General features: G+C 64.8%; 1 protein-coding gene across 2 annotated transcripts in view; it reads right to left on the bottom strand.

The window, feature by feature from the left end:
- Positions 1-21152: 21152 nt before the first annotated feature.
- The window catches only part of MUC12 (mucin 12, cell surface associated), a 50032-nt gene continuing 45627 nt past the window's right edge, over positions 21153-25557 (bottom strand). For both annotated transcript variants that reach the window (XM_070064443.1, XM_051830538.2), the window contains 4 exons: positions 24773-24934; positions 24047-24123; positions 22563-22651; positions 21153-21451 (listed from right to left, as the gene is read on the bottom strand). In XM_070064443.1, coding sequence (XP_069920544.1) covers positions 21410-21451; positions 22563-22651; positions 24047-24123; positions 24773-24934 — 370 coding nt within the window. In that variant the 3' untranslated portion in view covers positions 21153-21409. The remainder of the gene's footprint in view (positions 21452-22562; positions 22652-24046; positions 24124-24772; positions 24935-25557) is intronic.

Here is a 25557-nt window from a genome sequence, read left to right as displayed (position 1 = left end):
CGTGGACGGGGCCGCAGAGCTGGTGCTCGGTGGCAGAGTGGTTGCGAGAGTGGTCCCCAGGGTGGACACGGTGGTGGCGGGCGCGGAGACCTCCGTGGTGGGAGAGGACGCTGTGGTGGGAGCCGTGGAACGGGCCGTGGTCGTCGGTGCGGTGCTGGGGGCCAGAGTGGTCGGGGCAGTGGTGCCTGGCGTGGGCGTGGTGGTGCCAGGGGTGCTGGGCTGCCCGGTGGAGGTCGACGCGGCCGTGTCAGCGGTGGAAATGGTGACGGAGGTGGTGCTGGGTGGCAGGGTGGTCGAGGGAGTGGTCTGCGGGGTGGGCGTGGCGGGGAGAGGGGTGGTGGTGGGCGCCCCGGTGGGAGTCGACGCTGTGGTTGGAGCGGTCGAGGGGGTCACCGAGGTGGTGCTGCTGGGGGCCAGAGTGGTCGAGGGAGTGGTGCGTGCCGTGGGCGTAGGGGTGGCCGTGGTGGTGTCTCCGGGAGTCGCAGTGGTTCCTGGGGCTGGGCTTGTGGTGGCTCCCGCGGTGGGAGTGGACGCTGTGGGTCCAGCCGTGGACGGGGCCGCAGAGCTGGTGCTCGGTGGCAGAGTGGTTGCGAGAGTGGTCCCCAGGGTGGACACGGTGGTGGCGGGCGCGGAGACCTCCGTGGTGGGAGAGGACGCTGTGGTGGGAGCCGTGGAACGGGCCGTGGTCGTCGGTGCGGTGCTGGGGGCCAGAGTGGTCGGGGCAGTGGTGCCTGGCGTGGGCGTGGTGGTGCCAGGGGTGCTGGGCTGCCCGGTGGAGGTCGACGCGGCCGTGTCAGCGGTGGAAATGGTGACGGAGGTGGTGCTGGGTGGCAGGGTGGTCGAGGGAGTGGTCTGCGGGGTGGGCGTGGCGGGGAGAGGGGTGGTGGTGGGCGCCCCGGTGGGAGTCGACGCTGTGGTTGGAGCGGTCGAGGGGGTCACCGAGGTGGTGCTGCTGGGGGCCAGAGTGGTCGAGGGAGTGGTGCGTGCCGTGGGCGTAGGGGTGGCCGTGGTGGTGTCTCCGGGAGTCGCAGTGGTTCCTGGGGCTGGGCTTGTGGTGGCTCCCGCGGTGGGAGTGGACGCTGTGGGTCCAGCCGTGGACGGGGCCGCAGAGCTGGTGCTCGGTGGCAGAGTGGTTGCGAGAGTGGTCCCCAGGGTGGACACGGTGGTGGCGGGCGCGGAGACCTCCGTGGTGGGAGAGGACGCTGTGGTGGGAGCCGTGGAACGGGCCGTGGTCGTCGGTGCGGTGCTGGGGGCCAGAGTGGTCGGGGCAGTGGTGCCTGGCGTGGGCGTGGTGGTGCCAGGGGTGCTGGGCTGCCCGGTGGAGGTCGACGCGGCCGTGTCAGCGGTGGAAATGGTGACGGAGGTGGTGCTGGGTGGCAGGGTGGTCGAGGGAGTGGTCTGCGGGGTGGGCGTGGCGGGGAGAGGGGTGGTGGTGGGCGCCCCGGTGGGAGTCGACGCTGTGGTTGGAGCGGTCGAGGGGGTCACCGAGGTGGTGCTGCTGGGGGCCAGAGTGGTCGAGGGAGTGGTGCGTGCCGTGGGCGTAGGGGTGGCCGTGGTGGTGTCTCCGGGAGTCGCAGTGGTTCCTGGGGCTGGGCTTGTGGTGGCTCCCGCGGTGGGAGTGGACGCTGTGGGTCCAGCCGTGGACGGGGCCGCAGAGCTGGTGCTCGGTGGCAGAGTGGTTGCGAGAGTGGTCCCCAGGGTGGACACGGTGGTGGCGGGCGCGGAGACCTCCGTGGTGGGAGAGGACGCTGTGGTGGGAGCCGTGGAACGGGCCGTGGTCGTCGGTGCGGTGCTGGGGGCCAGAGTGGTCGGGGCAGTGGTGCCTGGCGTGGGCGTGGTGGTGCCAGGGGTGCTGGGCTGCCCGGTGGAGGTCGACGCGGCCGTGTCAGCGGTGGAAATGGTGACGGAGGTGGTGCTGGGTGGCAGGGTGGTCGAGGGAGTGGTCTGCGGGGTGGGCGTGGCGGGGAGAGGGGTGGTGGTGGGCGCCCCGGTGGGAGTCGACGCTGTGGTTGGAGCGGTCGAGGGGGTCACCGAGGTGGTGCTGCTGGGGGCCAGAGTGGTCGAGGGAGTGGTGCGTGCCGTGGGCGTAGGGGTGGCCGTGGTGGTGTCTCCGGGAGTCGCAGTGGTTCCTGGGGCTGGGCTTGTGGTGGCTCCCGCGGTGGGAGTGGACGCTGTGGGTCCAGCCGTGGACGGGGCCGCAGAGCTGGTGCTCGGTGGCAGAGTGGTTGCGAGAGTGGTCCCCAGGGTGGACACGGTGGTGGCGGGCGCGGAGACCTCCGTGGTGGGAGAGGACGCTGTGGTGGGAGCCGTGGAACGGGCCGTGGTCGTCGGTGCGGTGCTGGGGGCCAGAGTGGTCGGGGCAGTGGTGCCTGGCGTGGGCGTGGTGGTGCCAGGGGTGCTGGGCTGCCCGATGGAGGTCGACGCGGCCGTGTCAGCGGTGGAAATGGTGACGGAGGTGGTGCTGGGTGGCAGGGTGGTCGAGGGAGTGGTCTGCGGGGTGGGCGTGGCGGGGAGAGGGGTGGTGGTGGGCGCCCCGGTGGGAGTCGACGCTGTGGTTGGAGCGGTCGAGGGGGTCACCGAGGTGGTGCTGCTGGGGGCCAGAGTGGTCGAGGGAGTGGTGCGTGCCGTGGGCGTAGGGGTGGCCGTGGTGGTGTCTCCGGGAGTCGCAGTGGTTCCTGGGGCTGGGCTTGTGGTGGCTCCCGCGGTGGGAGTGGACGCTGTGGGTCCAGCCGTGGACGGGGCCGCAGAGCTGGTGCTCGGTGGCAGAGTGGTTGCGAGAGTGGTCCCCAGGGTGGACACGGTGGTGGCGGGCGCGGAGACCTCCGTGGTGGGAGAGGACGCTGTGGTGGGAGCCGTGGAACGGGCCGTGGTCGTCGGTGCGGTGCTGGGGGCCAGAGTGGTCGGGGCAGTGGTGCCTGGCGTGGGCGTGGTGGTGCCAGGGGTGCTGGGCTGCCCGGTGGAGGTCGACGCGGCCGTGTCAGCGGTGGAAATGGTGACGGAGGTGGTGCTGGGTGGCAGGGTGGTCGAGGGAGTGGTCTGCGGGGTGGGCGTGGCGGGGAGAGGGGTGGTGGTGGGCGCCCCGGTGGGAGTCGACGCTGTGGTTGGAGCGGTCGAGGGGGTCACCGAGGTGGTGCTGCTGGGGGCCAGAGTGGTCGAGGGAGTGGTGCGTGCCGTGGGCGTAGGGGTGGCCGTGGTGGTGTCTCCGGGAGTCGCAGTGGTTCCTGGGGCTGGGCTTGTGGTGGCTCCCGCGGTGGGAGTGGACGCTGTGGGTCCAGCCGTGGACGGGGCCGCAGAGCTGGTGCTCGGTGGCAGAGTGGTTGCGAGAGTGGTCCCCAGGGTGGACACGGTGGTGGCGGGCGCGGAGACCTCCGTGGTGGGAGAGGACGCTGTGGTGGGAGCCGTGGAACGGGCCGTGGTCGTCGGTGCGGTGCTGGGGGCCAGAGTGGTCGGGGCAGTGGTGCCTGGCGTGGGCGTGGTGGTGCCAGGGGTGCTGGGCTGCCCGGTGGAGGTCGACGCGGCCGTGTCAGCGGTGGAAATGGTGACGGAGGTGGTGCTGGGTGGCAGGGTGGTCGAGGGAGTGGTCTGCGGGGTGGGCGTGGCGGGGAGAGGGGTGGTGGTGGGCGCCCCGGTGGGAGTCGACGCTGTGGTTGGAGCGGTCGAGGGGGTCACCGAGGTGGTGCTGCTGGGGGCCAGAGTGGTCGAGGGAGTGGTGCGTGCCGTGGGCGTAGGGGTGGCCGTGGTGGTGTCTCCGGGAGTCGCAGTGGTTCCTGGGGCTGGGCTTGTGGTGGCTCCCGCGGTGGGAGTGGACGCTGTGGGTCCAGCCGTGGACGGGGCCGCAGAGCTGGTGCTCGGTGGCAGAGTGGTTGCGAGAGTGGTCCCCAGGGTGGACACGGTGGTGGCGGGCGCGGAGACCTCCGTGGTGGGAGAGGACGCTGTGGTGGGAGCCGTGGAACGGGCCGTGGTCGTCGGTGCGGTGCTGGGGGCCAGAGTGGTCGGGGCAGTGGTGCCTGGCGTGGGCGTGGTGGTGCCAGGGGTGCTGGGCTGCCCGGTGGAGGTCGACGCGGCCGTGTCAGCGGTGGAAATGGTGACGGAGGTGGTGCTGGGTGGCAGGGTGGTCGAGGGAGTGGTCTGCGGGGTGGGCGTGGCGGGGAGAGGGGTGGTGGTGGGCGCCCCGGTGGGAGTCGACGCTGTGGTTGGAGCGGTCGAGGGGGTCACCGAGGTGGTGCTGCTGGGGGCCAGAGTGGTCGAGGGAGTGGTGCGTGCCGTGGGCGTAGGGGTGGCCGTGGTGGTGTCTCCGGGAGTCGCAGTGGTTCCTGGGGCTGGGCTTGTGGTGGCTCCCGCGGTGGTGGGAGTGGACGCTGTGGGTCCAGCCGTGGACGGGGCCGCAGAGCTGGTGCTCGGTGGCAGAGTGGTTGCGAGAGTGGTCCCCAGGGTGGACACGGTGGTGGCGGGCGCGGAGACCTCCGTGGTGGGAGAGGACGCTGTGGTGGGAGCCGTGGAACGGGCCGTGGTCGTCGGTGCGGTGCTGGGGGCCAGAGTGGTCGGGGCAGTGGTGCCTGGCGTGGGCGTGGTGGTGCCAGGGGTGCTGGGCTGCCCGGTGGAGGTCGACGCGGCCGTGTCAGCGGTGGAAATGGTGACGGAGGTGGTGCTGGGTGGCAGGGTGGTCGAGGGAGTGGTCTGCGGGGTGGGCGTGGCGGGGAGAGGGGTGGTGGTGGGCGCCCCGGTGGGAGTCGACGCTGTGGTTGGAGCGGTCGAGGGGGTCACCGAGGTGGTGCTGCTGGGGGCCAGAGTGGTCGAGGGAGTGGTGCGTGCCGTGGGCGTAGGGGTGGCCGTGGTGGTGTCTCCGGGAGTCGCAGTGGTTCCTGGGGCTGGGCTTGTGGTGGCTCCCGCGGTGGGAGTGGACGCTGTGGGTCCAGCCGTGGACGGGGCCGCAGAGCTGGTGCTCGGTGGCAGAGTGGTTGCGAGAGTGGTCCCCAGGGTGGACACGGTGGTGGCGGGCGCGGAGACCTCCGTGGTGGGAGAGGACGCTGTGGTGGGAGCCGTGGAACGGGCCGTGGTCGTCGGTGCGGTGCTGGGGGCCAGAGTGGTCGGGGCAGTGGTGCCTGGCGTGGGCGTGGTGGTGCCAGGGGTGCTGGGCTGCCCGGTGGAGGTCGACGCGGCCGTGTCAGCGGTGGAAATGGTGACGGAGGTGGTGCTGGGTGGCAGGGTGGTCGAGGGAGTGGTCTGCGGGGTGGGCGTGGCGGGGAGAGGGGTGGTGGTGGGCGCCCCGGTGGGAGTCGACGCTGTGGTTGGAGCGGTCGAGGGGGTCACCGAGGTGGTGCTGCTGGGGGCCAGAGTGGTCGAGGGAGTGGTGCGTGCCGTGGGCGTAGGGGTGGCCGTGGTGGTGTCTCCGGGAGTCGCAGTGGTTCCTGGGGCTGGGCTTGTGGTGGCTCCCGCGGTGGTGGGAGTGGACGCTGTGGGTCCAGCCGTGGACGGGGCCGCAGAGCTGGTGCTCGGTGGCAGAGTGGTTGCGAGAGTGGTCCCCAGGGTGGACACGGTGGTGGCGGGCGCGGAGACCTCCGTGGTGGGAGAGGACGCTGTGGTGGGAGCCGTGGAACGGGCCGTGGTCGTCGGTGCGGTGCTGGGGGCCAGAGTGGTCGGGGCAGTGGTGGCTGGCGTGGGCGTGGTGGTGCCAGGGGTGCTGGGCTGCCCGGTGGAGGTCGACGCGGCCGTGTCAGCGGTGGAAATGGTGACGGAGGTGGTGCTGGGTGGCAGGGTGGTCGAGGGAGTGGTCTGCGGGGTGGGCGTGGCGGGGAGAGGGGTGGTGGTGGGCGCCCCGGTGGGAGTCGACGCTGTGGTTGGAGCGGTCGAGGGGGTCACCGAGGTGGTGCTGCTGGGGGCCAGAGTGGTCGAGGGAGTGGTGCGTGCCGTGGGCGTAGGGGTGGCCGTGGTGGTGTCTCCGGGAGTCGCAGTGGTTCCTGGGGCTGGGCTTGTGGTGGCTCCCGCGGTGGTGGGAGTGGACGCTGTGGGTCCAGCCGTGGACGGGGCCGCAGAGCTGGTGCTCGGTGGCAGAGTGGTTGCGAGAGTGGTCCCCAGGGTGGACACGGTGGTGGCGGGCGCGGAGACCTCCGTGGTGGGAGAGGACGCTGTGGTGGGAGCCGTGGAACGGGCCGTGGTCGTCGGTGCGGTGCTGGGGGCCAGAGTGGTCGGGGCAGTGGTGCCTGGCGTGGGCGTGGTGGTGCCAGGGGTGCTGGGCTGCCCGGTGGAGGTCGACGCGGCCGTGTCAGCGGTGGAAATGGTGACGGAGGTGGTGCTGGGTGGCAGGGTGGTCGAGGGAGTGGTCTGCGGGGTGGGCGTGGCGGGGAGAGGGGTGGTGGTGGGCGCCCCGGTGGGAGTCGACGCTGTGGTTGGAGCGGTCGAGGGGGTCACCGAGGTGGTGCTGCTGGGGGCCAGAGTGGTCGAGGGAGTGGTGCGTGCCGTGGGCGTAGGGGTGGCCGTGGTGGTGTCTCCGGGAGTCGCAGTGGTTCCTGGGGCTGGGCTTGTGGTGGCTCCCGCGGTGGTGGGAGTGGACGCTGTGGGTCCAGCCGTGGACGGGGCCGCAGAGCTGGTGCTCGGTGGCAGAGTGGTTGCGAGAGTGGTCCCCAGGGTGGACACGGTGGTGGCGGGCGCGGAGACCTCCGTGGTGGGAGAGGACGCTGTGGTGGGAGCCGTGGAACGGGCCGTGGTCGTCGGTGCGGTGCTGGGGGCCAGAGTGGTCGGGGCAGTGGTGCCTGGCGTGGGCGTGGTGGTGCCAGGGGTGCTGGGCTGCCCGGTGGAGGTCGACGCGGCCGTGTCAGCGGTGGAAATGGTGACGGAGGTGGTGCTGGGTGGCAGGGTGGTCGAGGGAGTGGTCTGCGGGGTGGGCGTGGCGGGGAGAGGGGTGGTGGTGGGCGCCCCGGTGGGAGTCGACGCTGTGGTTGGAGCGGTCGAGGGGGTCACCGAGGTGGTGCTGCTGGGGGCCAGAGTGGTCGAGGGAGTGGTGCGTGCCGTGGGCGTAGGGGTGGCCGTGGTGGTGTCTCCGGGAGTCGCAGTGGTTCCTGGGGCTGGGCTTGTGGTGGCTCCCGCGGTGGTGGGAGTGGACGCTGTGGGTCCAGCCGTGGACGGGGCCGCAGAGCTGGTGCTCGGTGGCAGAGTGGTTGCGAGAGTGGTCCCCAGGGTGGACACGGTGGTGGCGGGCGCGGAGACCTCCGTGGTGGGAGAGGACGCTGTGGTGGGAGCCGTGGAACGGGCCGTGGTCGTCGGTGCGGTGCTGGGGGCCAGAGTGGTCGGGGCAGTGGTGCCTGGCGTGGGCGTGGTGGTGCCAGGGGTGCTGGGCTGCCCGGTGGAGGTCGACGCGGCCGTGTCAGCGGTGGAAATGGTGACGGAGGTGGTGCTGGGTGGCAGGGTGGTCGAGGGAGTGGTCTGCGGGGTGGGCGTGGCGGGGAGAGGGGTGGTGGTGGGCGCCCCGGTGGGAGTCGACGCTGTGGTTGGAGCGGTCGAGGGGGTCACCGAGGTGGTGCTGCTGGGGGCCAGAGTGGTCGAGGGAGTGGTGCGTGCCGTGGGCGTAGGGGTGGCCGTGGTGGTGTCTCCGGGAGTCGCAGTGGTTCCTGGGGCTGGGCTTGTGGTGGCTCCCGCGGTGGTGGGAGTGGACGCTGTGGGTCCAGCCGTGGACGGGGCCGCAGAGCTGGTGCTCGGTGGCAGAGTGGTTGCGAGAGTGGTCCCCAGGGTGGACACGGTGGTGGCGGGCGCGGAGACCTCCGTGGTGGGAGAGGACGCTGTGGTGGGAGCCGTGGAACGGGCCGTGGTCGTCGGTGCGGTGCTGGGGGCCAGAGTGGTCGGGGCAGTGGTGCCTGGCGTGGGCGTGGTGGTGCCAGGGGTGCTGGGCTGCCCGGTGGAGGTCGACGCGGCCGTGTCAGCGGTGGAAATGGTGACGGAGGTGGTGCTGGGTGGCAGGGTGGTCGAGGGAGTGGTCTGCGGGGTGGGCGTGGCGGGGAGAGGGGTGGTGGTGGGCGCCCCGGTGGGAGTCGACGCTGTGGTTGGAGCGGTCGAGGGGGTCACCGAGGTGGTGCTGCTGGGGGCCAGAGTGGTCGAGGGAGTGGTGCGTGCCGTGGGCGTAGGGGTGGCCGTGGTGGTGTCTCCGGGAGTCGCAGTGGTTCCTGGGGCTGGGCTTGTGGTGGCTCCCGCGGTGGTGGGAGTGGACGCTGTGGGTCCAGCCGTGGACGGGGCCGCAGAGCTGGTGCTCGGTGGCAGAGTGGTTGCGAGAGTGGTCCCCAGGGTGGACACGGTGGTGGCGGGAGCGGAGACCTCCGTGGTGGGAGAGGACGCTGTGGTGGGAGCCGTGGAACGGGCCGTGGTCGTCGGTGCGGTGCTGGGGGCCAGAGTGGTCGGGGCAGTGGTGCCTGGCGTGGGCGTGGTGGTGCCAGGGGTGCTGGGCTGCCCGGTGGAGGTCGACGCGGCCGTGTCAGCGGTGGAAATGGTGACGGAGGTGGTGCTGGGTGGCAGGGTGGTCGAGGGAGTGGTCTGCGGGGTGGGCGTGGCGGGGAGAGGGGTGGTGGTGGGCGCCCCGGTGGGAGTCGACGCTGTGGTTGGAGCGGTCGAGGGGGTCACCGAGGTGGTGCTGCTGGGGGCCAGAGTGGTCGAGGGAGTGGTGCGTGCCGTGGGCGTAGGGGTGGCCGTGGTGGTGTCTCCGGGAGTCGCAGTGGTTCCTGGGGCTGGGCTTGTGGTGGCTCCCGCGGTGGGAGTGGACGCTGTGGGTCCAGCCGTGGACGGGGCCGCAGAGCTGGTGCTCGGTGGCAGAGTGGTTGCGAGAGTGGTCCCCAGGGTGGACACGGTGGTGGCGGGCGCGGAGACCTCCGTGGTGGGAGAGGACGCTGTGGTGGGAGCCGTGGAACGGGCCGTGGTCGTCGGTGCGGTGCTGGGGGCCAGAGTGGTCGGGGCAGTGGTGCCTGGCGTGGGCGTGGTGGTGCCAGGGGTGCTGGGCTGCCCGGTGGAGGTCGACGCGGCCGTGTCAGCGGTGGAAATGGTGACGGAGGTGGTGCTGGGTGGCAGGGTGGTCGAGGGAGTGGTCTGCGGGGTGGGCGTGGCGGGGAGAGGGGTGGTGGTGGGCGCCCCGGTGGGAGTCGACGCTGTGGTTGGAGCGGTCGAGGGGGTCACCGAGGTGGTGCTGCTGGGGGCCAGAGTGGTCGAGGGAGTGGTGCGTGCCGTGGGCGTAGGGGTGGCCGTGGTGGTGTCTCCGGGAGTCGCAGTGGTTCCTGGGGCTGGGCTTGTGGTGGCTCCCGCGGTGGTGGGAGTGGACGCTGTGGGTCCAGCCGTGGACGGGGCCGCAGAGCTGGTGCTCGGTGGCAGAGTGGTTGCGAGAGTGGTCCCCAGGGTGGACACGGTGGTGGCGGGCGCGGAGACCTCCGTGGTGGGAGAGGACGCTGTGGTGGGAGCCGTGGAACGGGCCGTGGTCGTCGGTGCGGTGCTGGGGGCCAGAGTGGTCGGGGCAGTGGTGCCTGGCGTGGGCGTGGTGGTGCCAGGGGTGCTGGGCTGCCCGGTGGAGGTCGACGCGGCCGTGTCAGCGGTGGAAATGGTGACGGAGGTGGTGCTGGGTGGCAGGGTGGTCGAGGGAGTGGTCTGCGGGGTGGGCGTGGCGGGGAGAGGGGTGGTGGTGGGCGCCCCGGTGGGAGTCGACGCTGTGGTTGGAGCGGTCGAGGGGGTCACCGAGGTGGTGCTGCTGGGGGCCAGAGTGGTCGAGGGAGTGGTGCGTGCCGTGGGCGTAGGGGTGGCCGTGGTGGTGTCTCCGGGAGTCGCAGTGGTTCCTGGGGCTGGGCTTGTGGTGGCTCCCGCGGTGGTGGGAGTGGACGCTGTGGGTCCAGCCGTGGACGGGGCCGCAGAGCTGGTGCTCGGTGGCAGAGTGGTTGCGAGAGTGGTCCCCAGGGTGGACACGGTGGTGGCGGGAGCGGAGACCTCCGTGGTGGGAGAGGACGCTGTGGTGGGAGCCGTGGAACGGGCCGTGGTCGTCGGTGCGGTGCTGGGGGCCAGAGTGGTCGGGGCAGTGGTGCCTGGCGTGGGCGTGGTGGTGCCAGGGGTGCTGGGCTGCCCGGTGGAGGTCGACGCGGCCGTGTCAGCGGTGGAAATGGTGACGGAGGTGGTGCTGGGTGGCAGGGTGGTCGAGGGAGTGGTCTGCGGGGTGGGCGTGGCGGGGAGAGGGGTGGTGGTGGGCGCCCCGGTGGGAGTCGACGCTGTGGTTGGAGCGGTCGAGGGGGTCACCGAGGTGGTGCTGCTGGGGGCCAGAGTGGTCGAGGGAGTGGTGCGTGCCGTGGGCGTAGGGGTGGCCGTGGTGGTGTCTCCGGGAGTCGCAGTGGTTCCTGGGGCTGGGCTTGTGGTGGCTCCCGCGGTGGGAGTGGACGCTGTGGGTCCAGCCGTGGACGGGGCCGCAGAGCTGGTGCTCGGTGGCAGAGTGGTTGCGAGAGTGGTCCCCAGGGTGGACACGGTGGTGGCGGGAGCGGAGACCTCCGTGGTGGGAGAGGACGCTGTGGTGGGAGCCGTGGAACGGGCCGTGGTCGTCGGTGCGGTGCTGGGGGCCAGAGTGGTCGGGGCAGTGGTGCCTGGCGTGGGCGTGGTGGTGCCAGGGGTGCTGGGCTGCCCGGTGGAGGTCGACGCGGCCGTGTCAGCGGTGGAAATGGTGACGGAGGTGGTGCTGGGTGGCAGGGTGGTCGAGGGAGTGGTCTGCGGGGTGGGCGTGGCGGGGAGAGGGGTGGTGGTGGGCGCCCCGGTGGGAGTCGACGCTGTGGTTGGAGCGGTCGAGGGGGTCACCGAGGTGGTGCTGCTGGGGGCCAGAGTGGTCGAGGGAGTGGTGCGTGCCGTGGGCGTAGGGGTGGCCGTGGTGGTGTCTCCGGGAGTCGCAGTGGTTCCTGGGGCTGGGCTTGTGGTGGCTCCCGCGGTGGTGGGAGTGGACGCTGTGGGTCCAGCCGTGGACGGGGCCGCAGAGCTTTTGGAGGTCGACGCAGTGGTGTCAGTTGGATTCTTGATTTCTATGCAATATATCGTTTGTTTGTCGTTTTCTGCCACAGTGGTGGAGAGAATGGTGCTTTGTGGCAGGCTGGTTGTGGCAGTCGTGGTGTTTCCTGAAGTTGAGGTTGGCACTGTGGTTTCAGCAGAGGACTGAGTCACTGCCCTGTTACTTGTAGTGTTATCATGCGTAGAATTTGTGGTAGTGTGGGTAGTTTCCTCAGAGGTTAAGGTAGACTGTGTGGTGTTGAGTGTTGTGGTCATGTGTTCGGAAGTTGTGAATGTGGGATTTTCGGTGGTTATTGTCGGGGTGGTGTTGGTTGTTGTGGTCATACTGGTGATAGTAGTGGTTTCGGTAGTTTTAGGGGTTGTGTTTGTGGGTGTGGTGGTCTTGGTTGTGGTGATGCAGATGGTAGTCATAGGCACGGTGGAGCTGCTGCTTCTGTGGTTTGTAGACATTGGCATTGCTGCTGCCCGCAGAGCCTCTTTGCTTCTGAGAGCGTAGGGCGTTGTTCTGTTCTTCGTGACCATGTCCATGGAGACGTTGATCCCTGCAGCAGATCAGGAGAGGCACCCTTCATACCATGCCTTTGCACTCCGGCCTCCCTGCTCCCGATTCCCTCTTGCTCCGTTCCTTTCTGGCTTCCCCTCCACCCTCTGACATTTTTTGCACACCGTGGCTCCTCTGCCCCCACAAATTACAAATTCTGCTGTTGCTCAGGCGGCCCGGGGCCGTACAGTACTGTGTGCTGAGCAGCACTTCCTCCCGGAAGCCTCACCTTCTGTGTGGTTCCCCGGGCGCTGTGAGCACCAGGCTTCCTGGCTGCCATCCTGCGCACCGCATCCTCCTCCGTCCCACACTGCCCCGTCCTTGCTGAGCTCTGCAGGAGAAGGACTCGTTAGTCGTCCGTGGCCACTCCCCCTTCCCCTCCTTGGCACCTCCTCCTTCACAGTCCTGCCATTCCCACACTCTGGCATGGAGCCCGCGTGCCTTCTCACTGGGCCATGAATCGGTAGCAAGCCCCAAGCTTTTGCAGGTCTTGGAAGAGGCCAGGCAGTGGCAAATGGCACAGGTGTAGGAAAGCAACGTCCTGCCGGAGTCAGGAGCTGGGTTCAGGAAAGCCTGCGTTTGCTCACGGCTGAGTCCCCTGCAGTGGGTAGCAGCCCAGTGCAGTATCAGCATAGAGCTTCCCTTTTGCCAGGTGGCAGCAGAGGACAAGGAGGCAACAGTGCAGCCTCTGGAGACAGCATCCTCGCTCCCCACAGATTCCCCACAGCAGGAAAGCCGCCTGCCTGTTGGGAGCATTTGCCTTCAAAAACCCACAACTTGCGGGGCGGATGCTGTGGTGCAGCCGATTAAGCTGCTGCTCCAGACCTGCATCTTCTATCAGAGCGCCGGTTCGAGTCCCGGCTGCTCCACTTCCCATCCTGCTCCCTGCTAATGTGCCTGGGAAGCAGCAGAGGATGGCCCACGTGCCGTGTTCCTTCCTGCCAGCCACCTGGAGACCTGGACAGAGCCCCTTGCTCCTAGCTTCCTCGTGGCCCAGCCTGGCTCTAGAGGGCGTTATTGGGGGAGTGAACAAGTAGATGGAAGATCCCTCTCCCTCTACATCACCCTCTCACTCTTTCAAATAAAAAAAAAATTTATATAAAAAGAAAAAAATACAACTTCTATTGTGTTGGAGCCATTTGTACATTTTGAGTGTATTTGTTATAGTGGATCCAAAAATATCCCAGGTAATACAGCGGGAGCTGCATTTAGTCCCAGGATAAATTAATAAATGCAATCCCTCTGATCATCCTTGAGAATTCCAGACTCGCAGCCGGTGTTTGGCATGCAGTTAAGCCACCACCTGGAATACCAGCATCGGCTGGAGACCCGGCTGCTCTACTTCCAACCCAGCTCCCTGCTGATGCACCTGGGAAAGCAGAGGAGGACACCCCAAGTGCTTGGGCCCCTGCAGCCACGTGGAGATCTGGATGAGGATCTAGGCTCCTGGTTTTGGTGTGGTCCAGCCTTGGCCATTGCAGCCATTTGGGGAGTGAACCAGCAGATGAAAGATCTCTCTCTCTCTCCAACTCTGACTTTCAAAATAAATAGATGATTTAAAAAAAAAAAATAGGCTACCTGAATAGGACCATATCTGTCCAATACATTGAAATTGTCATTTAAAACCCTTCCCACAGAGCCAGCATTGTGGCCCAGCGGGTTAAGCTGCCTCCTGACATCCTGTGTGAGTGCTGGTTGGAGTCCCGGCTGCTCCACTTCCGATCCTGGCCCCTGCTAATGGCCTGGGAAAGCAGTAGAAGATGGCTCAAGTGCTTGGGGCCCTGCACCCATGTGGGAGACCCAGAAGAAGTTCTTGGCTCCTGGCTTCGGCTTGACTCATCCCTGGCCATTGCAATCATTTGGGGAGTGAACCAGAGGATGGAAGATCTCTCTGTCTCTCTGTCTCTCTTCCTCTCTTTCTCTCTCTTTCTCCCTCCCTCCCTGCCTCTCTGTAACTCTGCCTTTGAAATAAATGCATAAACCTTTAAGAAAAGAAAGCCCTTCCCACAAAGCAGACTCTAGGCCAGAGAGCTTCACTGGTGAATTCCCCTAATAGTTCAGGAGAAAATCATCCAATTCTAGATAAACGTGTCCAAACACCAAGAGGAGGGACTCCTGCTCAGCTCGTTCTAGGAGGCCAGCCTTACCCTGGTATAAAATCCAGACAAGGACATTACAAGGAAAAACAAACTGCACACCAATGTCCCTTATGAACACGGACACAAAAATTCTAAACGCAATTGTAGCAGATCGAATTGAACTGTATATTGAAATCCTGAGCAAACGAGATTTATTCTGAGAATGATGAAAAAATCAATCCAGGTAACCCACCATGTCAATGAACTAGAAAGGGCAAATGATAGGATCATAACAATCGACACAAAAATCCGCTTGGAAGATTCCAGCATCGATCCCTGGGCAGTGAGCCCAGCAAACTAGGAACAGAAGGGAATTTCCTGAATGCAAGAAAGGGCGCCTGCGACAGAGCCACAGCTCATGTGACGCTGGACCAGAGACTGGCGGTTCACCCCTCCAGTCAGCAAAAACCAGGCGTGTCTGCCCGGGCCCGCTCTGTTCAAAGTCACCCTGCAGTTCTCGTCAGGGTACTGTTCATTCTGCAGAGAGAAGGGGCAGGCGCTTGGTGCAGAGTCACTGCTTGGGATGCCTGCATCGCATATCAGAGTGCCGGGTTCGAGTCCTGGTTGATCTGTTTCTGACCCAGCTCCCTGCTAATGCATACCCTGGACGCAGCAGACGGTGGTCCAGGTACTTAGGTTCCTGCCACCCTTGTGGGATACCCGAATGGAGTTTCCAGCTCCTGGCTTTGACCTGGCCCAGCCCCAAGTGTTGAGGGCATTTTGGAGGGGGAGGGCATGAATCAGTGGCTTGAAGACCTCTCTTTGGCACTGGCTCTCTTTCAAATAAAATGAAAAATAAATAAGAGAACAGGGGCAGGGAGTGTGGGGGAGGGGGGCTGAGGGATAGGTGGAGGGGTGGAGGAGGAGGAGGAAGAGGAGAGAGGAATGGGGGGGAGGAGGAGGCGGATCCTGCCAACGAAGCCACGCCCAAGCTCAGGAGCCAGGCAGGGGCCAGGAACCAACTCTCTCCTCCGTTACTTGGAAGAACGCAGTGCTGCTAACACCTGCATCTCTGACTGTCCAGCTCAAGGCTGTGGGGAAACGCGGTTCTGTAGCTGCAGCCGCCCTCTGCATGCCACCCCCCCAATTCCGTGGCCCCGACAGTGGCACAGCTACCTCCCACCCCAGGCCGTTCACTCCCCAATTGGTCACAATGGCCAGAGCTGGGCTGATCTGAAGCCAGGAGCCAGGATCAGAGAAGAGCAACCAGGATGTTGAGTGAACAGAATTGTTGTTGTTCACAAATGGAACGTTAAAGTGGAAGTACTAGTAAAGTTATTCCTCTCCGATTCTAAACATAAATAAAATACAAAGACCAGGAGCAGGGAAGACTGCTTTAGAAACAAAGCGTAAGTCTGTTTAGACCTTCCTAAGTCGTGCACACAGTGGGAAGAGGTGGGTATTTGTCCTAGTGGTTAGGATGCTGCTTGGGACACCAGCCCGTGTCGGAGTGCCTGGGTTCAAGTCTTGGCTCCGCTCCAGTTTCCTGCTGAGCTACACCCGATAGGCAGCAGATGGTTCACTTGGTTGGGGCCCTGTCCCCATGTGGGAGACCCAGAGTCCCGAGCCAACCCGGCTGCCACTGTCGCAGGAATTTGGGAAGTGAGCAAGCCAATGGGAGCTCTCTCTGTGTTTCTCTCTCTGTGTCTCTTTCTCACATAAATCAATTAAAATGTAGGTTTTTTTAAAGGTAGGAGAAACCAATGTGGGCCATGGGAAGTGTTCCTTTTCTTTCAGTTGATTTTCAGCAGTTGTCTGCTTAAAGCTGGGGTCAGCGGTGTAAGCTTTATGAAAATGCTGAGAACGTTTTTGGGAACTTAAAAATGGGGTATGATTCTGTTTGTGAACTGGGCTTTCTTCTAGATACAAAGCTGGAAAAAAAAAACAGTAAACATCAGAACAGTAGAACACCCCCACACGCCAAGGTCCCCAAGTAGACAAAAAATATATAAAGAACCAAGACATTTTTTCAAATGTCCCCTCTGCCCTGCCCCTTCAGCCGAGGAAGCCACTGTGATAAGGAGGGATTTTTTGATCCATTTTTTAAAAATTTATTTGAATGGCAGAGTTACAGAGAGGCAGAGAGACAGAGAGAGAGAGAGAGGTCTTCCATCCACTGGTTCACTCCCCAAATGGCTGTACCAGCCGAAGCTGGACCGGTCCAAAGCCAGGAGCCTGGAGCTTCTTCTGGGTCTCCCATGCAGGTGCAGGAACCCAGGGACTTGGGCCATCTGCTGCTTTCCCAGGCTATACCAGAGAGCTGGATTGGCAGTGGAGCAGCCGGGACTCGAACCAGCGCCCATGTGGGATGCCAGCACTGCAAGTGGCAGCTTTACTCACTACGCCACCACATTGGCTCTTGATCCACTTTTTAAAATCAGGTTTTTTTGAAAATAAAATTCCTGTGGCGGGTGCTGTAGTATAGTAGGCTACACCTCTGCCTGTGGCGCCAGCATCCCATATGGGCACCAGTTCATGTCCCGGCTGCTCCTCTTCCAATCCAGCTCTCTGCTGTGGCCTGGGAAAGCAATGGAAGGTGGCCCAAGTCCTTGGGCCCCTGCACCCGCATGGGAGACCTAGAAGAAGCATATGGCCCAGCTCTGGCCATTGTGGGCATTTGGGGAGTGAACAAGTGGATGGAAGAGATTTCTCTCTGTCTCCCTCTGTCTGTAACTCTGTCTTTCAAATAAATTAATTAAATCTTTTTTAAAATGTTTTTTAGATTTATTTATTTGAAAGTCAGAGTTAGACAGAGAGGGAAGGAGAGGCAGAAAGAGAGAGAGAGAGGGAGGGAGGTCTTCCATCCGCTGGTTCACTCCCCAATTGGCCGCAACGGCCAGAGCTGGGCTGATCTGAAGCCAGGAGCCAGGATCAGAGAGGAGCAGCCAGGACTTGAACTGGCGCCCATATTGTGCACCGGCACTGCAGGCGGTGGCTTTACCCGCTACGCCACAGCACTGGCCGCTAAATCTTTAAAATATATATATATATAAATCAATAAAATCCCGTCTGCTTTCCACCCATTGTCCACCACTGGGCGCTCTCTGTGTTTGAAAGGGCCTCACACTGGCTGCATTACCCGCTGCCCTGCTCTTGAAATCCTTAACAACCTTTGACTGAAGGACCCTGCCTGTCCACGCCACACCAGGTCCTGCAGATCACGCACTGAGTCCCAGGCAAGAGGCCCCAGCCCATCAGCTACGTGCTGCGAGGTGCTGGTGGCCAGCGCTGTGCCGGGGCGGGGCAGGCAGGGTGCTCCTGTGGCCCTGATGAGTCAAAGGCTCAGGCTCCCTAGATGCAGCCCATCCCCATTCCTATCTGCATCTGGCTGCGCAGGTAAATTGAGGCAGTTACAGAGTCCAGGGTTCACGACCAGCATCTGCACCCCACCCTCCTCTGTCAGCCTTGACCTCACTGATCTGAACGATAGGAAGAGGGCCGTGTGCAAAGGCAGCTCATGACTTTGCCAGTGTGGGGACCACACTGGCAGGAGGAGTGACCACCCGTGTCTGCTTGCCGTGCCCTGGTCCCCACCAGGCAGGCACTTGTCACCTTTTTGCTGGGTGTTTTGTTTGGGGGCTGGTTCCCTCCATCTGGGCCAAAAACAGCAATGGGTTGGGCTTGGTGAGACCAAAAGAGTTCATCTGGATCCCAGAAGTCGGGGTTGCAGGTTAGAGCGGGCCGGCAAGGCAGCTGCCGCCCCCACTGGGGGGTCCTGGAGAGGGTGGGTGGGGTGGGGGCACCGGATAGGGATAGGAAGCAGGAGCCGCAGGGGTCACCATGGGTCTGTCCATTCTGCTGTAAGTCACAGCGAAGCCCTCACCCCCAGCCCCTCAGAACACAACCTAATATTTGCACATTCGGTCTTTGCAAGTGATGGAGTTAAACTGGGGTCATCAGCCTGGGCCCTAATCCAACATGATAAGTATCCCTATAAAAAAGAAAAATCCGGGCTGGCGCCATGGCTCAATAGGCTAATCCTCCACCTTGCGGCGCCAGCACACCGGGTTCTAGTCCCGGTAGGGGCGCCGGATTCTGTCCCGGTTGCCCCTCTTCCAGGCCAGCTCTCTGCTGTGGCCAGGGAGTGCAGTGGAGGATGGCCCAGGTGCTTGGGCCCTGCACCCCATGGGAGACCAGGAGAAGCACCTGGCTCCTGCCTTCGGATCAGCGCGATGCGCCGGCAGCAGCGTGCAGGCCGCAGCTGCCATTGGAGGGTAAAGCAACAGCAAAAGGAAGACCTTTCTCTCTGTCTCTCTCTCTCACTGTCCACTCTGCCTGTCAAAAAAAAAAAAAAGAAAGAAAGAAAAAACCTGGCCGGTATCCTGGCACAGCTGGTTAAGCTGCCACCTGTGACACCAGCGTCCCTTATGAGCACAGGTTTAAGTCCCGGCTGCTCCACTTCCAACCCAGTGCCCTGCTAATGCGCCTGGGAAAGCAGCAGAAGGTGACATGAGTGCTTGGGCCCTGCCACCCACGTGGGAGACCCGGATGAAACTCTGGCTCTTGTGGCCATTTGGGGAGTGAACCAGCAGATGGAAGATAGTCCTCTCTCTCCCTCTCTCCCTCTCTCCCTCTCTCTCTCTCTCTGTCATTCCACCTTTCAAATAAACAAATTAATCTTTCTGAACAATTTTTTTAAAAATTAAAAGGAGAAATCTGGACCTGGCCGGCCACGGACACGGGGAGAACAGTCCACGGAAAGATGAAGGAATCATGAAGAAGCAGTGGTGACCATCTCCAAGCCACGGAACGCCAGACGCAGCCTAGCCTGGGACTGGTCCCTCCCTGCCGCCCTCGGAGGGTGCGTGGCCTGGCTACCACCTCAATTTTGGACTTGCAGCCTCCGGAGCTGTGAGAGGGGCTGCGTCGCTGCTGCTCCAAGCCACCCAGGTCATGGTCCTCTGTGACAGTGGCTGCCCGGTCTCCTGGGTGAGTTTTGGAGGGGGCAGGGGAAGGGGAGAGCGGTGGGAGCTACTGCAGGGCCGTGGGGGGCTCCTCGTGGCCTTGGCATGGGAGTTGGGCCAGGGAGGCTTTTGGAGGGGTGGTGCTTAGACCCTCAGGAGGAAGACCAGAGTTGGATGGTGGTAGAAAGAGGGGTGAAGCCAGGACAGGATGGGAGGGGAGGTGGAAAGGGTTGGGGGTGCGTGCCGTGGACAGGTGACTGAGCCTAGACCGTGCCACACTCATGTGCTGGGTGTGGACACCTCCACAGGGCACCTGCTGAGGCAGGACAGGGTTGGGCGCATGCAGAGAACTTGGTGTCTCATTAATAGCAATACTCCCTGGTGTGCCTGCTGGGAGGCCAGCAAGGTCACTGGTTTTATTTTCTGGGCCCACACCCTGTCCTGGCGGCCTCTGGCTGAGGCAGGGTGGTGCCCTGGGTCCCTAGAGAGCAGACATCGTGTCTTGGGGCATGCAGGGTGGGGGGCAGCAGTCAGAGAGGGGAGACCGCGGAATGCTGGATGGCAGGGACAGAGTCTGAAAGCTCTCATTTTACAGAGGGGAAGACTGAGGCCAGGGAGGGACAAGTTCCAGCACGAAGCCCGTGGGGAGAGGCCAAGGATGAGGTGGGGAGAGGACAGAGCCAGGAGAGGGAGCAGGGAAAACCCTGCCCTGCCAGCATCCCCAGTGCCACCGTTAGGGGCTCCAGGCTCTAGGAGAACGCTCAGGCGTAGTGCCCCACACACGGCCCAGGTCCCCAGCAGAGGAGAGCTGGCAGGGGCTGGGAGCCCTCACCACTCCTGCACCCCCATGAGCTCAGAGCAGGACAAAGTCCAGGGCAGGCCTGTGTGGGTGACATCCAAAGAGCTGGTCTCCGCTGCAGGCACCAAGCCCCCTTCCTCCCCGCAAGGCCATCCCAGTGACATCACAAGCCCCTGCTTTCAATTTCTGCTTGTGTTTTCCTTCCTCCTTCTCTGGGAACAGGCGAAGGGCAGAAGGAGATCCTCAGGGACCTGCCGGGACCCACTGTCCTCCCTGACCAACTTGAGCATGATCCCCACGGCCAAGGCAGCTTAGCTGTTGGAACGATCCTTACAAGTCCAGAATCTGCTCTCTTCTGGGGGGAAACAGAGGCCAGCGATGACCAGAGTGGCCCCATGATGCCAGCTGGCTCGTGGCCCCTGAAATCTTGCCCTGTGCCCCATCGGCTATGGTGGGGCTCCTCTCCTGGTTCTGGAACCCCTGCCAGCCACGTGCCATTGTGGGGGAGCAAGGCAGGAGTGGGACCATCACAGGTGCCCAGGGCACGAGTTGGATGGGACAGTGCTTCAAGGCCTGTGTCCCGTGTCCTGTTAGGAGGAGCCTGGGCATTCGGTGCCCAGAGGGGCCACATAGGGACATCCTCTGGGAGAGGCCGGTGCTAATGCCACCGGGCATCCGTCTGTGCCAGGCACGGTGCCTGAGGGCTTGCTTAATCCTCACAAAGCCTGGCGCGCCAGCATTGTGAATCCTGTCTGTGCAGGAGGTGGAGGCTCAGACAGGCTGACATGGCCAAGGGGCCAACACCCTGGCTCTCCCCCCAGAGCTCCCCTCGGAGGGGCCAGAAGTTCAAGGAGCATCGAAGGCTAAGCTCCAGGCAGGAGCACCCCAGACCTGGGCCCCGGGCGGCAGCCTTGCCTTGGGCCTGGGCAGGGGCTGGAGAAAGAGGGCAGCAGGGGGCTCGGGGCTCACTCACCCTGCTCAGCAGCTGCACAGGGGTCCAGGAGCTGTGGGACGAGGGCCAGCAGGCAGAGCGCCGCCGTGGCCGCCAGCCTCAACCTTGCCATCAGAGCGGGGAAGGCTGCTCACTCTCAGGGCCACTTGCAAAATGAACCGCAGCCAAGCAGCCCCAGGAATAAATGAGCCCCAGAGACCTTTGTACCCCCCAGGGCACTGAGAGTCTGGGGGCCAAACTCAACCTGAGTCAGTCTGTGATCGGGGTACAGGGGCAAAGGGCAGAGGGAGGATCCCCTCCCTGGCTGGATTGCTCACAGGCAATCAATCAGACTCATGGCACAAACAGAGGGGTGCCCCCCTCAAGCAGCCAGGGAGAGCAGAGGAACAGACCCCAGGAGCAGAGGGCGGGTTCGGGAGGGGCCAGGCCAAGCAGGTGCGTCTGTCAAGGACAGCCCCCCTTTCCCTCTTCTGAAGCCCCTTTGAAGGCTGCCCTTTTGGGTGCCCCAGCAGGAGACAGGGTGTAAGTCATGGCCAAACCTGGGTCAGCGCCCAGCCCGGGGGTGGCCGTGGGGGTTCTTGGATCTGTGGGTTCAGAAGTGAGCAAGGGACACCCTGGCGTCTGGAGTGACGCTGCTGCCACCTAAGGTCAGCGGAGCCCAGTCGCCCCTCCTCGGCTCCTGGGGGCTCCCACCCAAATTCCTGGGTGGAGCAGACAGGGGATGCCGTGTCTGGGCCCAGGAAGGTTGGACACCCATCGCGGGAAGGACTGTTCTCTCCTTGCACCACCCCCCCACAAGGAAACCACTTGTATCACACTCTGCTTTTGAAAAATTGCTTTTATTGATGGGGAAATTCCAGAGTGGGGAGTCACCTGGCACAGACAGGGTTCCTGAAGTGTCTGCGGGCCTGGGGGCTCCTGGGAGCTGGGGACCAAAGCCTTGGGGCTTGCAGCCCCCAGCAGGTGCGCCCACCAGAACCCGCCTCGCTTTGCCCCTGCCAATCAGGGCCTGTGGCGGGGCTGCCTCTGTGTGCTGCTTTCTGGTCCAGAGCCGGGCGTGGGGTGTCCCTGTCCCTCTCAGGGGACCCCTGTCACCACCTCAGGCCTCTGAATGTGGAGCTGCGGGAGAGAGGAGGAAGAGGTGAGGATGGGGGCAGTCCATGGCAGCCCCAGGAGCGGGCTGGGGACCAGGGGTGGGGGAGCCCCAGGGGCAGGCTGGGGACCAGGGGTGGGGGAGCCCCAGGGGCAGGCTGGGGGCCAGGGGTGGGGGAGCCCCAGGGGTGGGCTGGGGGCCAGGGGTGGGGGGAGCCCCAGGGGTGGGCTGAGGGCCAGGGGTGGGGGAGCCCCAGGGGTGGGCTGGGGGCCAGGGGTGGCGGAGCCCCAGGGGTGGGCTGGGGGCCAAGGGTGGGCTGAGGGCCAGGGGTGGGATGGGGGCCCAGGGGTGGGCTGAGGGCCAGGGGTGGGATGGGGGCCAGGGGTGGGGGGAGCCCCAGGGGTGGCTGAGGGCCAGGGGTGGGGGAGCCCCAGGGGCGGGCTGGGGGTCAGGGGTGGGGGGAGCCCCAGGGGTGGGCTGAGGGCCAGGGGTGGGGGAGCCCCAGGGGTGAGCTGGGGGCCAAGGGTGGGGGGAGCCCCAGGGGTGGGATGGGGGCCCAGGGGTGGGCTGAGGGCCAGGGGCAGGGGAGCCCCAGGGGCGGGCTAGGAGCCAGGGGTGGGGGAGCCCCAGGGGTGGGCTGAGGGCCAAGGGTGGAGGGAGCCCCAGGGGTGGGCTAGGAGCCAGGGGTGGGGGAGCCCCAGGGGTGGGCTGGGGGTCAGGGGTGGGGGGAGCCCCAGGGGTGGGCTGGGGGTCAGGGGTGGGGGAGCCCTAGGGGTGGGCTGGGGGCCAGGGGTGGGGGAGCCCCAGGGGTGGGATGGGGGCCAGGGGTAGGGGGAGCCCCAGGGGTGGGCTGGGGGCCAGGGGTGGGAGAGCCCCAGGGGTGGGGGAGCCCCAGGGGCGGGCTGGGGGCCCAGGGGCAGGCTGGGGGCCAGGGGTGGGGGAGCCCCAGGGGTGGGCTGAGGGTCCAGGGGTGGGCTGGGGGCCTGGGGTGGGGGAGCCCCAGGGGTGGGCTGGGGGCCCAGGGGCGGGCTGGGGCCCAGGGGTGGGGGAGCCCCAGGGGTGGGCTGAGGGTCCAGGGGTGGGCTGGGGGCCTGGGGTGGGCTGAGGGCCTGGGGTGGGCACTGCTGGCTGACTCACCTCTGAGGTGGGGCTTACACTCCCCAGGGAGGGCCGGAAGTAGCTGTAGACGTTCTCGCGGCCGTATTTGTCCCCCTGCAGATTCTTGTCTGGGAGGGAAGAGGGAGAGGGAGAGGATGCGGGGGTCCCGGGTCTGCCGAGCCAGTCCAGCACCCACCCTGAACAGCCCTGCATGCCCTTGGCTCCTTTTGGGGGCGCTTGGCAGCTCTGGGACAGGCCCAGGCCCAGTGGGACCCAGGAGACGGCAGGGAAGTGCAGCCACAGCCCATCCCCCACCCCCACGGTCAGACAGCTCAGCCAGGGACAGCATAGGCCCTGGCCTTGGCGAGGGGTGACGAGGCCAGGTGGGGCAGCTGGCAGTGTGCACCCCATGTCATAGCAACAGTAACCACAGCGGCCAGAGAAACCTTCCTCTTTCCTCTGTCCCCACCTTCCTGGGCAGCAGCACCCTCCCAGTCCACCCTCCAGACCCTGGCCCCACCTGCCCTGCCGGGCGGCTCCCAACCTCCCCGCCCCCTTCTCACTCTGCGTCCTCTCCACCCACCGTGAGTGGGAAGGAGCCCCCCAGCACCCCATCTGCTTCCCAATTCAGAGCGCCCCGCCCCCGCTGCTTCTCCTCGCGTGTCTCAGACACGCCCGGGGACCCTCCTCCACGTCTCCCTTCCCCAGGCTCACCTGGCTGCCCCTCACCTGTGCTGCCCTCTCCAGCCCACTTAGAAGGCCCAGTGGGTGACACCTCGTGTGCCCTGCTCCCTGTTCCCGGGTAAGACTGGCCGGCCTTTACCTGCCCCACAGGCCTGGCCCTGTCCTACCTGTGTGCCTTTCTCACCAGGGTCTCCTGCTGGGGAAACCCTTACCCGGTCCCCGGGGTGGGGGCACAGGGGGGACAAGTCCTCCCTCTTTCTCAGGCGGAGCAGGCTTCTTAATCACTAGCTGGTGGACTCAGACACAGCTAGGGGACACCTGCCGGTCCCCACCCAACCCCGGCTGGGCCAGGCCATCCCCCCCTGCGCTCCCGTCAAAGCCCTGTCACCCCTCAGCTCAGCAGGTGCCTGACACCCTCCCGGGAGAGGCCTGCCTGTGGGGCAGGAGCTGGTGCCCAGTAGGGTGGGCACATGATGACAGCAATAACTAGGAAGGGGGCAGCAGGGTTTGCTCAGGGGTGGGCTTGCAGGGGGATGGGGAGGTTTGTGTGGACAGAGATCCATGCAGAGCCGGAGCCACCACCACTCCCCTGGGGCACCCAGGGAACCTTCCAGGCAAGGAGCCAGGAAAACAGTGGGTGTGGCCGGGCCCAAGTGCCCAGCACGTGGCCAGGAGTCCTGAGAGAGAATCTCGCGGGGTCAGAGGGGAGGGGGGCGATTGGGAGGCTGCAGAGGAGGTGCGGGGACCCCAAGGGAGGAGCAGCGGTGGGACGGGCCATCCCCACTGCCCCAGGGCCCAGGCTCCCCGGTCCCCGCTCAGCCCGCCCCACCCCGCGGTACCTTCCCAGAAGCCCATATTCTGGAATGTGCCGGGGATGCCTTCCTTCTGCCACTCTTGAGACACGTCGTACTCTTGCCTGGCAACAGAAGCGCAGCCGTGAGCAGCCCATGGGGTGGGAGGGGCCGGAGGGGCCCTGAGCCTCAGCTTCCCTGCAGGGGGCCGTCCTGGCCGCAGCTCTGAGTCAGGGCCAGCCTTGCATCCCCCACAGTGACAGAGACGGAAGAGCAAAGTCACCAGCGCCCCCCACACACACACCTGCCTCGGGCCCTGGCCGGGCTTCCCAGCTGCTCCCCTGAGTGGGCCTCAGTTTCCCTATCTGTGAGATGGGGGCCTTGGACTCAGCCAGGGCAACTCCTCCACCTGCTGGCCCCAGGTCCCCTTTTACTGCTGGGGAAAGTGGGGCCCCAGTGGCTCATCCCAGCTTCCCAGTGTGTGGTTTCCTTCTGTGACAGCTCAGGTGAGAGCCAGCCACAGGTGATTTTATTCCTCAATCTCCATAGATAAGCTTCCGTACCCATTTCTCTGCCAAACAGATGGGTCCAGTCCTACCCTGAGGCTGCTCCCTGCTGTGCCCAGGGCTGGGACCAGCCAGGCACCCCCTCTGGCCTCAGCCGATTTTGCCTGGCGGGCTGGGTGTTGAGTTGGGGACATTCAGACCCCGGCGGCTGCCCGGGGGCCCTGCTCTGCGTCTCTCTGGGCCCTTGGTGCCGGCCCCACCGGTTCACCTGTGCAGTTTCCGCTGCGATCGGCCGAGGAAGATGATCAAGACGACCACCAGCAGCAGCAGTACGGCCAGCACGCTGCCCACAAGGCCGTACACGAGGCTCTTGTTGGTGCTGTGCTCGCAGGTCTCTCCCCAGTACCAGTGCGTGTCCGTGTTGGGGCACCTGGGGACACACACAGGCTCAGGCCCCAGCCCATAGCCAGCACAGACTCCCCAAAATCAACACGCAAGCAAAGCCAGGAAACCAGCTCTCCCTCCCTCCCAGAGATGGCAAGTGCTGGGTGGCCGGGAGCCTGGGTCCCCAACTCCCTGAGGCTGATGAGCAGGCAGAGGGCGGGGGACTCAGGGATCGGGGGTGCCAGGGCTCAGAGGGAGCCCAGGAGTGCTGGGGCGTCGTCTCGGACACGTGATGTCATGTTTACCCATCTAGTCTCAAATCAGCTGGGACCGTGGTGAACCTGTTATCACATTTTATGTTGCACTGTAATATACGGCCATGTGAACTTAGGTACAGATAGAGGCGATAACAGCTGAGTAACTGAGATGACATAAGGGAAATTAATGAGAGGGAGAGGGAGAGGGAGAGGGAGAGAGGGAGAGGGAGAGGGAGAGGAGGACAAGAGAGGGTGCAGCTCAGAAGTTGTTAACTTCAGCTCTCCCAGGAAGTGACTTTAGCAGCCTGGGGTATCTATATCTCTAATGTGTGCCTGTCCTCAACTCTCACAGGGCCGTGGGGTATTGGGGGACTGGAGGAGTCCCAGATACAGAGAAGAGGAATGTAGAAGG

The sequence above is a fragment of the Oryctolagus cuniculus genome, chromosome 19, assembly GCF_964237555.1.
Source record: "Oryctolagus cuniculus chromosome 19, mOryCun1.1, whole genome shotgun sequence".
In the NCBI taxonomy this organism is placed as follows: domain Eukaryota; kingdom Metazoa; phylum Chordata; class Mammalia; order Lagomorpha; family Leporidae; genus Oryctolagus; species Oryctolagus cuniculus.
The sequence above is the reverse complement of the archived record's forward strand: the minus strand, read 5'-3'. Positions and strand labels throughout refer to the sequence as shown.